This window comes from Betta splendens, chromosome 21, assembly GCF_900634795.4.
Source record: "Betta splendens chromosome 21, fBetSpl5.4, whole genome shotgun sequence".
Lineage (NCBI taxonomy): Eukaryota > Metazoa > Chordata > Actinopteri > Anabantiformes > Osphronemidae > Betta > Betta splendens.
The window spans coordinates 545,133-560,496 of record NC_040899.1 but is presented as its reverse complement, the minus strand read 5'-3'; the positions used below and the strand labels follow the sequence as shown (position 1 = coordinate 560,496).

Sequence of the window (15,364 nt, the reverse complement as noted above, 5' to 3'; positions counted from 1 at the left end):
TTCTTCGGTTCATTGTATTTCCCATGTTACGCTGTTCATGGTGCTTCCTTCCGTTCTATGTCAAGGTTTGTTTGTTTGTTTGTTCTGTGTCGTGTGATTTGTGTCGGCTACATGCTAATTTTAGTAACATAGCTGCCTTGCCTGCGTGAGCAGTAATTTACTTTGAGTTAGTTGATACTCCTGCTAGGCAGTGATTTCTAGTTGATATTACATTTCCCTTATCCATCTTTTGTTTTCATTCTGTCATTAAGAATTAAATTCATTATTATCAAACACATGTTTGTGGGTCCTGTGAGCATGGTCCTAGTTCAGTTTGCCAGTACGTAACAGAATGAACCAATAATCTAGGACACAGTCGACCCTGTTTGTTTAGCTAGTTTGTCTAGGAAATTAGTGTGTGTTTGTTTTTTAATGTGTCTTTGTTCGTTTGTTCGTCAGACCACAATGGCACCTCATTAGGGCCCCAGACCTGCACACTAAAAAGTTGCTCTCACCTGTCTAATGCTACTTGTGGGAAAGAGAGAGAATTGAAGCTGCAGTCCTCCCTCTCCCATCCCTATGTTCTGAGTATTTACCAGAGCCTGCCTGTCATTAATCAAATTATCACAAAGATACAGTGGCATTGTTTTCTTCGCATACGTGTACAGCACTAATATTCAATGGTCAAAGGTCCTGCTGTATATTATTTAGAAGACAGCGAGCATCCTCAAACGCCAGCATCTAGCAGCCACCAAGAGCCAGCAACTATATAACTATAGAGAGTCTGCATTATGTCTCTGCACCATGCGCTGATAGAAGAACAACTGAATATCCCAAATCTGCAATGAATCAATTGCATTGAATTGAATTGAATTGAATTGAATTGAATTGAATTGAATTGAATTGAATTGAATTGAATTGAATTGAATTGAATTGAATTGAATTGAATTGAATCAGATCGAATCGAATCAAATCTACCATTCGAACAGACAAAGGTTCACTGCTTTTTATTAATAAAAGGTTATCTTTTAAGCTTATCTTTATCTTCATGTGTTCAAATAAAGACATTGTTTCTATGTCATTTAGCACCCTTCTATTTTGGGCTAAAGCAGTCCTAACCCTAACCCATTTAACACTAGCACTATTTGTAGTTAGTTGTCATTTGTGAGCCCACGGCAAACCATCTGCCAAGGTGTCTTATCGGAGGAATAAATGTTAATCTCTGCATAGAAGTTATGGAGCAATCTGAGTGTCTCTTAATTATTAAATATTACCCGACATCGTTTTGGTCAACCCCCATTGAACATCGGTGAGGTTTTCAGCTTCTCACTCGTCTGTGACAAATATATGTCTGTATTTTGATCAAACAGACAACTCTCTGATCAAAGGCAGAAACAATAATGGTGCTGGTGCTACTCATGGGCCACACAGAGGAGTGAAGGTACGATTAAGAAGCACAGTTAAATTTAATTTGACTTGAAAGGCAAAAATCAACAGTTTAATGTGGTATTTTAAAATACAGTACTGCATCGACATTCCACACAGTAAATCATGCAGAGGATTGTGAACAGTGATCTCTGTCATTTAATTCTTCTGGGTATTTCACTGTTAATAGTTTTATCAATAGACGCATATGACTGACCGGGATGTTCTGGAAGGTCTGGAAGCGGCCATTCACCCAGACATAGATGGTGGAGCTGATGGTGGTGGTCTGGCCATCAAAGGTGTTGGCCACCGCCAAGAAGTGGTACGGCCCAACGGTGAAGAACTCCCAGTCATACGCTCCAGATGTGGACAGGGTCTGATTCACCTCAAACAGCTGACAACACACAAAGGACACTGTTATATGAGCCCATAGGACAGTAAAGGACAACACGAGGGAAGCGATACCTTAGTGTTTGGGTTCCACCTGTAGATCACACTTTGGATGTTGTGGTTGGACTCTGAGGACACACAGACACTTTTATACATTAGAACTAAGGGACAGTTCACCTGAACAGGCTGGTGCTCCAACAGACTGTTTCATCTGTGAACTATTGGCTCCTGTTACCAGCAGTGTTTTGATGGACAGGTGCAGAGTCGTCCTCGTGAGGAATGTGTTGATGGCAGCAGCGATAACATATCATCTAACCTCAGGACACCTGCATCAGCTGTGTCACATCATAAACAATCTTTCCTGCTTTGCAGATTGGTGTGCTTTACCTTGTGCTAAACACACACACCACTTGACATGAATGTGTAATCAGGGCAGGTGAAGGTGTGTTTGGTGTGAGTGTTTACACCGAACACAGATCACTCAGCTGGAAATGTCCAAAGTCCAAATCTCAACCCATCAAGCAGACACAATTCACAGCTATATAAGAGCGAGATGAAACCTTTAAGATGTGCAAGTCAAGATGATCAGCCTAGGTTTGAAGGAGTCAACTTCACTCCCATCCTCAAAACATTCAACTGTAGCTTCAGCCCCTGGACACTGTTTAACTTCTGACTTTCCTACTTTTGTGTGCCTCGTTCAGGCCCGGCCCCAACCAGTTTGGCACCCTAGGCGAGATTTCAGGTGGAAGTATTGCAGTAAATTTCACTGCTACAGTGGCAGCATTCAAAAGTGTCTACCCCCACCATGGTTTGCTTTCGTGTCTGATGCGTCAGCACCTTGTCAGCACTGTGTGAGGGAGTGTCTTAAGTCCTTTTGGCCTGCAGATGGCGATTGACTCCCACTTTTGGTCCTACAACATCGTAGTTAGTTATGCCATATAGCCTCTCGTAGAACAGCCACTTTTCAAGTGTTAGGTGGCCTAGTGGTTAAGAAGCATGGCTGTAAAGCTTTTTGTCCCGGGTTTAAGTCTCAGTGGGAGCACTCTCAATTTTAATTATTGAAAAAACAGCGTCTCAACATTATCATTTGACCCACGAGATAACAATAACAATTGTAATATTTAGTGCATGATTTGCCAAGACTACCAACTGCTGGTCGCATGTGGCAGACCATTATAGTATTTAGCACTAGAACTACTGGGTTTTCTAAATATACCCATTCCTACTACAAGGTGGTCAAATGATCTGCTCGGCTAGCTGAGACCCTGAATCATCTGTGAACAGCTGCTTTTGTTACGTTAAGAGGGCCATCACTGACGCACTCTTGGTAGTGAGTCGCATGGGCTCGCTGACCCTGCTCCTGCCTGCAATGCTGCACAGTTCCTATGAGTCTATGAGTGACATCCACTGTTACAATTGTTCACCGCTATGTGCAAATTACAGAAAAGATGACAGCACACCCATCAAGTTTTAGCAAATGTACAATAAAAAATATAAACCTAAAACACTTGAAAGCGTTTCCGTTTTATATTCCGTTTATTTCGTTATTACTGCTTTCACCTGCTTTCACCTGTACCACATAAAGTCATTGCAAAGCTACAGCCATGTTCCTACGAAGTTAACCAGCTGTTTATTTCGTTATTTCCTCTTTCATCTCCGTCTGGTGAATGAAAGTGGGCGTGGCCATCCACGTCCCAGAGCGGGGACACTGGGGGAAGGGGAAACACGCATCAACATGCAGGACAAAGATCTGCGTTTCTCTGCCTGCTACAGCCTTGCTGTGTTGGGTTGTTAGTCTCCCTTTCACCTCTACCTAATGAAATGTGTTCCTACGAAGTTGATCAGCCGTTTTCAGAATCTGAATCATTTTTATTCCCCAGGTTTGAACAGGGCAAACATTATTTTTATTTACAAAAAAATAAAAATAAGTCGGCGAAATCAACAGCTGGTTAACTTCGTAGGAACACGGCTGTAGCTCTGCAATCACTTATTATGTGGTACAGGTGAAAGGAGTGATAAAGAAATAAATGGAATATAAAACGCAAACGCTTTCAAGCGTACATTTTTTATTGCACATTTGTTAAAACTTGATGAGTGTACTGTCATATTTTCTGTATTTTTTAGCATCTGCATTTACATGTTGTATATGAATAACGAAATGAACAAAATCTATGTTTGAAAATACTGTGAGGAGTTCCGTGTCTACATGAAAGCGGGCTGAACAACGTCCGTCTATGACTCACTGCCGAAAGCGGCTGGTGGAGGGGACAACGGGATCTTGGCGGCCAGTTCACTCCACGCAACCCGTAAGTAGGCCAAACACCGGAGGAGCCGATGCAGATCGGGGGCGCGCGCGACTCACGGAGGAGGAGAAGCGACGACGATGCTCCCATCGGCTCTGCATGTACTGTGGGCAGGCAGGGCAATTCGCAGTGAGCTGTCCACTAAAAGAGCAGGCTCATCGCTAGCACGGAGGGTTGCGGTGAGCCAAACGGTGCTTGGCAGTGCCTCCGCTTGTTCTTTACCCACAGTAACCTTAGTCTCCAGAACTCGTTCCGCCCAGCAGGCGGTGCTGATCGACTCCGGTGCCGATGCCATTCTGATGGACGCAGGGCTGGTGGAACGTATGGCCATCGCTACTCTGCCGTTGGCATCACCAGTGGAGACGGCGGCGCTGGATGGACGACGACTCTGGAGGGTCACGCACCATACCAAACCGGTAACCATGGCATTCGCAGACGCACATACAGAGAGAATCACGTTCCTTGTGGTGGAGTCTTGTTACCATCCAGTAGTATTAGGACACACATGGTTAAGATTACATAACCCGACGTTAGACTGGCGGAGTGGGGAGGTGAACCGGTGGGACACGGACTGTCAGAACACATGCTTCCAGGTTTTGACCAATCCAGAGGGTCTGCGTTAGCAGCAGCCGCAGAGGGGGAGACCGAGAAGGCGGATCTGACAGGAGTCCCAGAATGCTACCATGACCTCAGTCCAGTGTTTTGTAAGTCTAGGGCAACTTCACTGCCACCCCACAGAAAGCACGACTGCGCCATAAACCTGCTGCCGGGGGCGACTCCACCCAAGGGGAGACTCTACCAGCTCTCACCCATGGAGAACCGTGCCATGAGGGAGTACCTGGACGCGGCTCTCTCATCCAGGATAATTCGTCCCTCGTCATCACCTGCCGGAGCAGGGTTTTTCTTCGTAGGGAAGAAGGATGGTTCATTGCGGCCCTGCATCGATTACCGCGGACTCAACGACATAACGATCAGGGATTCGTACCCTTTACCCTTGTTGTCTTCTGCATTTGAGCTGTTGTCAGCAGCCATTTTACCAAGCTGGATCTCCGCAACGCGTACCATCTGGTGCGCATCCGGGAGGGAGACGAGTGGAAGACGGCGTTCAACACTCCTAACGGACACTAGTATCTGGTCATGCCTTTCGGCCTCACCAACACGCCTGCCGTGTTCCAGGTGTTCGTGAATGAGGTGTTGGGGTCCATGATCAATAATTTTGTTTTTGTTTATCTTGATGACATCCTTGTTTTTTCCCATTCCAAGGAGGAGCACATTACACACGCCGTCTCGTTCTGAAGAAGCTGCTGGAACATCACCTGTTCGTAAAGGCAGAAAAATGTGAGTTTCATGCCAATAGAATTTCGCTCTTGGGTTTCATTGTGTCTCAGGGCAAGATCGAGATGGATCCGGCCAAGACCCAAGCAGTCGAGGAGTGGCCGTTACCTCAAAGCCGCAGGGAGGTGCAACGCTTCCTGGGCTTCGCAAATATTTATCGCAAATTCATCAGGTGGTTCAGTAGCATTGCGGCCCCATTACACGCGCTAACATCCATCAAGACTGCTTTTCAGTGGACGGCAGAGGCAGAAGAGGCGTTCCAGCGCCTAAAAAGCAGCATCACGTCAGCACCGGTGCTGCGGATGCCAGATCCGACGAGGCAGTGCATTATGGAGGTAGATGCCTCCGACACAGGAGTAGGGGCTGTCTTATCCCAGAGGGACCCGGCAGAAGGTAGGCTCCATCCATGCACCTTCATGTCTCGGAAATTATCGGTGGCGGAACGTAACTATGACATAGGGGATAGGGAACTGCTAGCCGTGAAAGTAGCCCTGGAGGAATGGAGGCACAGGCTGGAGGGAGCAGACCAGCCTTTCTTGGTTTATACGGATCATAAGAATCTAGAATACCTAAAGACCGCCATTCGTCAGGCCCGGTTGGCCCTTTTAATAGTCGATTCAATTTCTACCTCTCATATCGCCCCAGGTCGAAAAACACTAAGCCTGATGTGCTATCTCGTCTACACGACTCACATCAGGACCCGGTGGAGCCTGAGTCCATCCTACCAGCTGGATGCCTGGTGGGTGCAGTATCCTGGCCGGTGGAACGTCAGGTTTGGGAGGCAACACGAGACCTTCCAGCTCCACGCGGTCCCCCACCCAACCGACTGTTTGTGCCACCAGACCTCCGAGGAGAGGTGATCCACTGGGCCCACGCGTCAGCAGTAAGTGGACACCCGGGGGCCCCCCGCACCACATTCAGGGTGGGCGAACGGTTCTGGTGGCCAACAATGAGGAGAGACGTACAGGAATATGTCGCTGCCTGTCCCACGTGTGCCATGGGCAAGCCCTCTCACCAACGACCTGCGGGCCTGCTCCAACCCTTGCCGGTGCCGCACTGCCCATGGTCACATGTGGCCCTGGACTTCGTGACCGGTCTACCACCCTCCCAGGGAAACTCAGTGGTCATGACGGTGGTAGACCGGTTTTCAAAATTAGCCCACTTCATTCCGCTACCTAAGATGCCATCAGCCAAGCAGACGGCTCAGGCCATGATGGAGCATGTTTTTAGAATCCATAGGATTCGTCGGGCTACCACCCCGAATCCAATGGCCAGACCGAACGAGCCAACCAACAACTGGAGGTGGGGCTACGGCTCCTTGCCTCCAGGAACCCAGGATCCTGGGCTAGTAAACTGCTATGGGTCGAATTTTTCCACAATACCCTGCCCTGCGCCTCGACCAGGTTGACACCCTTCCAGTGCGCCTATGGGTTCCAGCCGCCCCTGTTTTCTGCCCTCGAGGGGGAGATCCACGCAGCCTTTCTAATTTCCCCGTGAGTTCTCCTAATTCTTCCTCGTCTGCGTTTACATCCCACCACAGGGCGATGCACGCGCTGCCCAGCGAGCACTGGCTGAGGAGGTTCTGAGCGTAGAACGGACAAACCCAGACGGCTTAGTCATCGTCCTGGGAGACTTTAATAAAGCCAACCTCTCACCTTAACTCCCCAAATACAAACAAATTACAGAGTACACAGACACTGTGACGTCCTACGTCACCTTCTGTGAGGGCAGCGTCATTCCAACACACCAGGGTGAGCTTCAACAACGACAAACCCTGGTTCACAGCTAAACTCAGACAGCTGAGGTCAGAGAAAGAAGCTGAATTCAGAAGTGGGGACAGAGACAAACACAAAGAGGCCAAGCACAGATTTAGCAAGATGAGAAAAGCTAAATCAGCCTATAATGAGAGATTGGAACAGCAATTTTTAGCCAACGACTCTGCCTCTGTCTGCAAAGGGCTCAAGACCATCACAAACTACAAGCCCAGAGCCCCCCACTGTCTGAACGACCTGCTTCTGTCCAACAACCCCCCCCCCCCCCCCCAGCCATTGTCCAGTAACAGCCCCACGGCCCCACCTGATCCATCCACACAGCTTCACACCTCAGCGTCCCCCACCCCCCTCACACCTCTCGCCATCAAAGAGGGAGATGTGAATAGACTCTTTAAACGACTGAATCCTCGCAAAGCTGCAGGCCCGGACTCTGTCTCCCCTCCACCCTGAAGCACTGTGCCAACCAGCTGTCTCCAGTGTTCACAGACATTTTCAACACCTCACTGGAGACCTGTCATGTGCCAGCCTGCTTCAAATCCTCAGTCATCACCCCTGTCCCCAAAAAGACCAGAATCACAGGATTCAATGACTACAGACCTTGGCCCTTACCTCTGTAGCTATGAAGTCTTTTGAGCACCCGGTCCTCTACCTCAAAGATATCACAGACCCCCTCCTGGGCCCCCTGCAGTTCACCTACAGATCCTCCAGCAACTCGCCAGTATCCTGTTTGTAGACTTCAGCTCTGCCTCAACACAATAGTTCCATCCCTGCTCCATGAAAAACTCTCCCTGCTGAATGTGCCTGACCCCATTTGCAGGTGGATCACAGACTTTCTCACTCACAGACAGCAGTATGTGAGGCTGGGGAAGCTTGTCTCTGATTCCTGGACCATCAGCAACCGATTCCCCCCAAGGCTGTGTCCTTTCACCCCTGTTATTCTCCCTGTACACAAACAGCTGCACATCTGGACACCAGTCTGTCAAACTACTGAAGTTTGCTGATGACACCACCCTCATCGGCCTGATCTCTGAAGGAGATGAGTTGGTCTACAGAAGTGCGATAGCCAGTCTGGTGTCATTATGCAGCACTGACAACTTGAATCTTAAGACAGTAGAGATGACAGTGGAGTTCAGGAAGGAGCCAGCCTCCCTCCCAATTTGCAATGGTGGGACCTCAGCAGCACATCTGAAGACAGGAGGAGTATGTGACACCAGTCTAATAATAAACACATGATTTTAAGAATAAAATAAAATGAAATATACATGAAAAACCTAGAGATACATACATGATGTAGACTATACTGTGTAATATACAATGCACTTTTTCTGATACAAATTATATAAGTAATTAATATATTAGCAACAATTTAAATTTATCATTATTACAATGAAATTCTAATGTGCAGAATGCATTGCAAAGAATGAGTAAACTGCAGTTTAATAAACCATGTGGGAATGCTAAATTATGCTCTAACTAAACTTACACTGTTGAGTTTATGATAAACGCACTTTAGACAGAACTGTAACACAACAAACAACTAGGAAAAATAAAGAGCATTTTGATTGACTACTACAAGCTAAGAAAACGTCAGATAATCATATCAATACAATTAACGTTATCTAATCTAATAAGTCTAATATTTACAGATTTGCCCGATGAGGAATGATGGGTGTAGTTACATTACTATTTTCCATAACAACTAGGTGCTTCCATAACATTATCCGAGGACATTAACAAATAAATAGCACTAGCTATTTATTGATTAGCAAACCATGTTGTTATAATAATTGTTAACGGCGAATATGACGTATTCAGAAACATCAAAATCGTATCATAGACATAATCTTTACCGTAACATTACCTCTGTCTTTGTTCCTCCCCTGGGCACCAGTTTAGGACGTTTTGACACGTTGAACTTGTTGATCCATCAAAAAACGACCGCCGTGTAGCATGTATTATTAGAGAGGGGAGGTGTCTTAGGCAAGTAGGCTATATTATTATTATTATTATTACTACTGACTACTACTACTAGTAGTAGTAGGCTTTTCTACTATGCGGTTAAATGAATGTGATTAAGATAAAGAATAGGTCCTTATTCTTTCCTGAGATCTAGTTTTAAGAACAGTGGAAAAAATCAAATCAAATCAACTAATCTTTACAACTAGGCTATGTACCACAGGCTTTTAAGGTGGCTGTGGTCAAACCTCTATTGAAAAAACCAACCCTTGACCCTGGACAACTAGCCAACTATAGGCCCATTTCAAATTTACCCTTTATTTCCAAGATTCTGGAAAAAATCGTGGCTAAACAATTATCTGACCACCTGAGTGGGAATAACCTGTACGAAGATTTTCAGTCAGGATTTAGAAAACATCATAGCACAGAAACAGCTCTGGTTAGAGTCACTTATGATCTTCTATTAGCTTCGGACAATGGTCTAGTTTCTGTCCTTGTCCTGTTAGATCTTAGTGCTGCATTTGATACAATTGATCATAACATTCTATTACAGACACTAGAACATAGAATCGGGATTAATGGAACAGCATTGGGATGGTTTAAATTCTATTTGTTGAACAGATTCTAGTTTGTTTATGTTAATGATAAATTCTCCACACGCACAAGGATTAGCTATGGAGTACCACAGGGTTCTGTGCTGGGTCCAATTCTGTTTAGCCTATACATGTCTCCTCTAGGTGAGATTATTAGAAAGCATTCTATTAATTTTCAGTTTTTTACGCAGATGATACTCAGCGATATATGTCCTTGGAACCAAATGAAACAGATCAACTAGTCAAAATTCAGGGTTGTTTAAAAGACATCAAATCCTGGATGTCCCAAAACTTCCTTCAACTAAACTCAGATAAAACCGAGAATCTTATTGTTGGGCCTAAAAATCTGAGAGAGACACTATTGAGTCAGACAGCCACCCTGGTTGGCATAACATTAGCTTCAGATTCTACTGTGAGGAACCTTGGTGTCATGTTTGACCAGGATCTCTCTTTTACATCATACATTAAACAAATCTCCAGAACTGCCTACTTCCACCTTCGAAATATAGTTAAAATCAGAAGCATCCTCTCTCAGAGCGATGCAGAGAAACTGATCCATGCATTTGTTACCTCTAGGCTGGACTACTTTTACTCTTTACTCATAGGATGTCCTAACAGCTCCTTAAAAAGCCTACAGCTTATTCAAAATGCTGCAGCCAGAGTTCTGACAGGACTTAGAAAGAGAGATCACATTTCTCCTACATTAGCTTCTCTGCACTGGCTGCCTGTAAAATGTAGGATAGAATTTAAAATTCTCCTACTCACCTACAAAGTACTCAATGATAAAGCTCCTTCTTATCTTAAAGACCTCATAGTTCCTTATGCTCCCAGCAGAACACTTCGTTCTCAGAGCGCTGGGCTACTTGTGGTTCCTAGAGTGTTTAAATGTAGAACAGGGGCAGAGCTTTTAGCTCCAAGCTCCTCTCCTCTGGAACCAGCTCCCTCTTCAGGTTCGAGAAGCTGACACACTCTCCACCTTTAAGATTAGGCTTAAAACCTTCCTTTTTGATAAAGCTTATAGTTAGAGATGGTTCAGGTCACTGGCAATTATTGTTAGTAACAGGAACCATCTCTTAGTTAAGCTGCAATAGACATAGACTGCTTGGGGACTTAATTTATACACTGAGCTCCTCTGTTTCCTTCTACCTCCTCTGTCCAATAACCCATCTCCCATCATTTTCCCATGTTTAACTAACCTTGTCTCTTTCTCTCCAGTAGTTGTGCTTCTCTCTCTCTCTCTCTCTCTCTCTCTCTCTCTCTCTCTCTCTCTCTCTCTCTCTCTCTCTCTCTCTCTACCTCTCTCTCCTCTCACCTACAGGTATCATAGGACTCAAAGTTTGGTGTCTGTGATGGGCAGCTGCAGATCCAACCATCCTGCCTGTATCCAGTCCCTGGTCCAACCATCCTGCCTGTGCTCTGTTGTTGCTTGTTGCTTGTTGTTGCTTGTTGCTGTTGCTGTGCTTTTCTCTCTCTCTCTATCCTCTCACCCCAACCGGTCGAGGCAGATGGCTGCCCACATCCAGTCTGGTTCTGCTGGAGGTTTCTTCCTCGTTATAGAGGGAGTTTTTCCTCTCCACTGTTGCTGTCAAATTAAATGCTTGCTGTATGTGGGATTTGTTGGGTTTAGTTGTGTGAGGTTTTAAACCTTACTTTGTAAAGTGCCTTGAAATAACTTTGTTGTGATTTGGCGCTATATAAATAAAATTGAATTGAAATTGAATTGAATTGGAAGTTTTTTCTTGCTCCATTTCTGGCTCCCCCTGGATGTATGGCGCCCTTAGCATTTGCCTATACTGCCTATGCTACAGGCCAGCCCTGACCTTGTCTGTGATTGGCTACAACCAGAAAGCTCTGGTTGTGGATGATGAAGGCCTCCCAGTCCCGAGCAGCATGGGTCTTCAGAGTCTGATAGCGGATGAAACGTCTCTGCCGCTTGTTCCAACGGAAGATGATAGAGACCTCAGGCTCCACCTCTCTGGAGTTCGCCACCACCAGGAAAATCTGACAAAAGGACAGAGACACACATGATCCATTTAGCATCATGTGATTTTGTGTTTGTACTGTTGTGTACTAGCAGAATCTGCTTCTGGTCAGTCACAGGAAACCAGAGCAAAAACCAACGCAAAGCACTTTGCAAACTGAGATGTCTGTAGGATGTCTGTATGTCTTTATTTTAACGCCTGTTTATGTGTGTAACTCAGAACAACCTCCTGTTCTGTACACAGTGTGACCAACTTCAGACACTGACCTCTGTTTGTTCTGTAACATCCCCTCCACCACAGGCTCACCTGTTTACAGAGCACATCTGGACATTGCGCGGGTTCTGAAATAAGCCTGGTGAAGTTGAAACTTTAACTTGTGTGGCTGAATATTATTCCTATCTGACAACAGAACAGCTAAAAATGAAATTTGGGTAAACTCCAGAACCCTGAAGTTGGAGCAGCTCTCACCATGTTGCCCACAGTAAAGTATTTCCAGGCTTGTGCCTTGTGAGTGCTGATGTTCTGGTAGAGCTGGAACAACCCATTACTCCACTTGTAAATCCCTGAGCCAGGCCTGGAGTCCCTGCCAGAGGAGGTAAAGACGAACCTTAAGGTCACTGATGTGGTCAAGTAACACAAGTTTGGTCTGTTTTCGGTACCTGTTGGCTGCAGCCATGAACAGGCCTTCAGGCCGGATGGAGAAGATCTCAATGTCGAAGGTTTCTGAGCCAGTGTACAGATCCTGGTAATCCTCCACGTAGTCTAAACGTTCCCTGTCTGCATACGACAGCAGAAACAGCCTGTAAATTGTTATATAACCAGGGCTGACACCGAGCAGCCCCATCATTGACATCAGTGCTTGATTTGTGTTTTTGCTCTGACACATGTAATATGATTTTGCAGTAACAGGATTTTAACTCATATAGTCGTCTTTTTAACAGGAGGCCAGACTCACTCTGTAGCAGGTCCCTCCAGCTAAGTCCATCACAGATCAACAGGCCTTTGCTCTGAGCATTGAACCAGAGCTGGCCGTGTTCTGTTCGGGAGCAGAGAGGAGGATTTCCAACAGTCACTCTGGTCTCAGCCTCTAAACAACAACAACAAAAACACAGCTGAACTTGTCATGAGCTATTGTTGGGTCTGAGGGCTACAGAGCTAGACGTGGGTTAACACATAAGTGCCACCTGGAGGAAGACAATGAAAGGCATACACAAAGGGCTGATAATGAGCTACTTCATGACAACACAATTATAGCTGATGGAGCCACATGGTTCCGACTGTAGGTTAGCAACTACTGGGCCACATCTGTGAACATATGTTTTCACATTTGTCCCATTAAAGACAGACGAGTCCTTATGAACATGAACACGAGCAGCGCTTCTCGTTGAGCTACTTTATAATGGAACCTGAATGGCCAAGCAGACTGACATCAAGGGTCTGTTTGAAAGCTGGATAGATTGGAAGGTTGGAGGCTAGAACCAGCCTGAATACAGTTGTCACACAACTGGTGTGGCACAACTACAAGCAGATGGAATAGAAGAACACTGGCGACAACCTGGAACTGGGATCTGCACATGGGGATTGTTTTAGCTGGAATGAGGATGGACTCGCTGGCAGCTGTGGTGTACTCAACAGGACAGGACATGGAACCGTCTGCAGCAGAACAAAAGGGACCAGAAGTCCACCTGGGCCTTATCAGTTCATCGTGGTCTGGGCATATGGCTGCTGTTCTCCGAGCTGTTTAAAGTATGGTGTCCTCTTTTCCTTTACATGTACATTGAAAGGGAACGGGAGACTAAAACCATCCCTGAGTGTTTCACACACTGGTATGAAAAACGCACCTGTTCTACTGAATCCAACCTGTAACTGTGACCTTATCTTGTTGTCAGGGAAACACACGCATGAAACACCAGGACCAGACGTCCAGACAGATACTGGTTGATACCAGTGTTTCAGGAGGCAGCTCCTCCCTCCTGTGCGCCTGTAGATCAGGTTACTGAAGCACTGGTACCATCACAGCATGGCGTTTACAGTCCAAACACACTAAAACACACACATGGTGGTTTACTGTCTGTTTGATGTCAACATATGTCTAAGGGGTGGAAACAAAAACCACCAAACAAAGGTCAAAGAAATGAGCCCACAGCAAATAGACTGCTCTCCTCACCATATGCGTAAACTTGTCCCTGGTGGTCTGGCAGTAGAGGTGTAGACGTTAGGACCTGAGGAATGGACAGCTCTGCCAGACTGGGGTAAGAGGTTGGACACAGTTGGGGCGTGGCATCTGATCCAGGAAGCAGAACCAACTGACGCAATAAACCCTCAAGACAGACAAAACAGTACGAACTCACAGACAGACTGCGGGATCAGTCTGACCCAGAAGGTCTCGGCAGAAGGAATTTCTGGACTCACTGAAAAGCGTCCCCTCCACCTTCTCCTGCTACCGATGTAGAACCTGGACCCTCTGGTGCTAAGAGATGTAGGGAAAGATTGGGCCTGTTTCCTAGGAAGAGAGCAAAACAAATTGAGCCACTGGTTGACCCACGGAAGAAAACTGTGATAAAGCAACATAGCAAAAACTAGAATCAGGCAGAAACTGAGCTAAATGACACCCACAACAATATATGAATTTGAGTCTGAATTTGGTCCAACAGTGACTCACAGCTGCAGGGGCAGTCCACAGTCCAGAGTCAGGGTGGCATAAGGTCCAGTGATGGCCAGCACCATGGTGTGCCAGCGGTTGTCATCCAATCCAATGTCTTTGTAACTCAGACGACTCCGTCCCCTCTTCCCAGTAGGCATGGTTATAAAATGTAGGTGGTTATTTGAGACACGTAATCCTAGCAACAGTGAGTCAGATGTCTCTTCCACCAAAGAGAATATATACTGGTTTGTCTGAAAACAGAAAAAAGGAGAAGATTAACTAGATAAAACTGAGGACTAAACTGACCTAGACATGACCTGAGCTGACTACAATTAAGATTGGCCGTTGTTTTCCAATTCAGAAAAGAACCAAACAACAGAAATCAGAACAGACTTCACTACATGATCAGGAGTACACAACAACAGGTCACACCACACACAATTGTGTAATTAATTACAATAAAAAGGTATACTTCACCACTAAAAGGCAAGTTGTGTTAAAAATATTGAACATTTTATTTGCCAAAATGTTTACTATTGATGGTCTGTGTGCAGAGAAATGAAGAAAAAGCGGCAGTATTATGTATTGCACTGCTCTCTGACGAACCTCCCGATTTGCAGTGATTAGCTCTACCTAATCCTGCAGGGCGTGTTACTCCTCCGGTTCACAGACAAACATTTGAACATTGCTTTTTAACAAAAGATTATATTTCAACAGTGTGTTTGAATAAAGACATAGGAATCTGAGTGTCCCTTCAATCTTAAATACTACCCGTATTTTTGGCCAACCCCCATTGAAAATTGGTTAAGTATTCCTTTAAAAGTTTGTTGGATTTAGTTGTGTAAGGTCTTAAACCTTGTAAGGTACCTTGAGATTGTTGTGAATTGGCACTATATAAATGAAGTCGAATTGAACTGAATTGCCCAATAACAACTAAACACAACATATGAATTGGATTAGGTGAGACAGGCCAGAAGACCAGAAG

General features: G+C 45.5%; 1 protein-coding gene across 4 annotated transcripts in view; it reads right to left on the bottom strand.

Annotated features, from left to right (window-relative positions):
• The window catches only part of LOC114847609 (thrombospondin-type laminin G domain and EAR repeat-containing protein-like), a 46,721-nt gene that overhangs the window by 15,090 nt on the left and 16,267 nt on the right, over nt 1-15,364 (bottom strand). For all 4 annotated transcript variants that reach the window (XR_008693342.1, XM_029137537.3, XM_029137539.3 and 1 more), the window contains exons 4-12: nt 14,398-14,630; nt 14,148-14,238; nt 13,903-14,056; nt 12,691-12,822; nt 12,395-12,512; nt 12,204-12,318; nt 11,574-11,754; nt 1,870-1,922; nt 1,622-1,798 (exon numbers count right to left, since the gene is read on the bottom strand). Coding sequence is in view for 3 of the 4 variants with exons in the window: in XM_029137537.3 (XP_028993370.1) it covers nt 1,622-1,798; nt 1,870-1,922; nt 11,574-11,754; nt 12,204-12,318; nt 12,395-12,512; nt 12,691-12,822; nt 13,903-14,056; nt 14,148-14,238; nt 14,398-14,630 (1,254 nt within the window). In the remaining variant the exon portion in view is untranslated. The remainder of the gene's footprint in view (nt 1-1,621; nt 1,799-1,869; nt 1,923-11,573; nt 11,755-12,203; nt 12,319-12,394; nt 12,513-12,690; nt 12,823-13,902; nt 14,057-14,147; nt 14,239-14,397; nt 14,631-15,364) is intronic.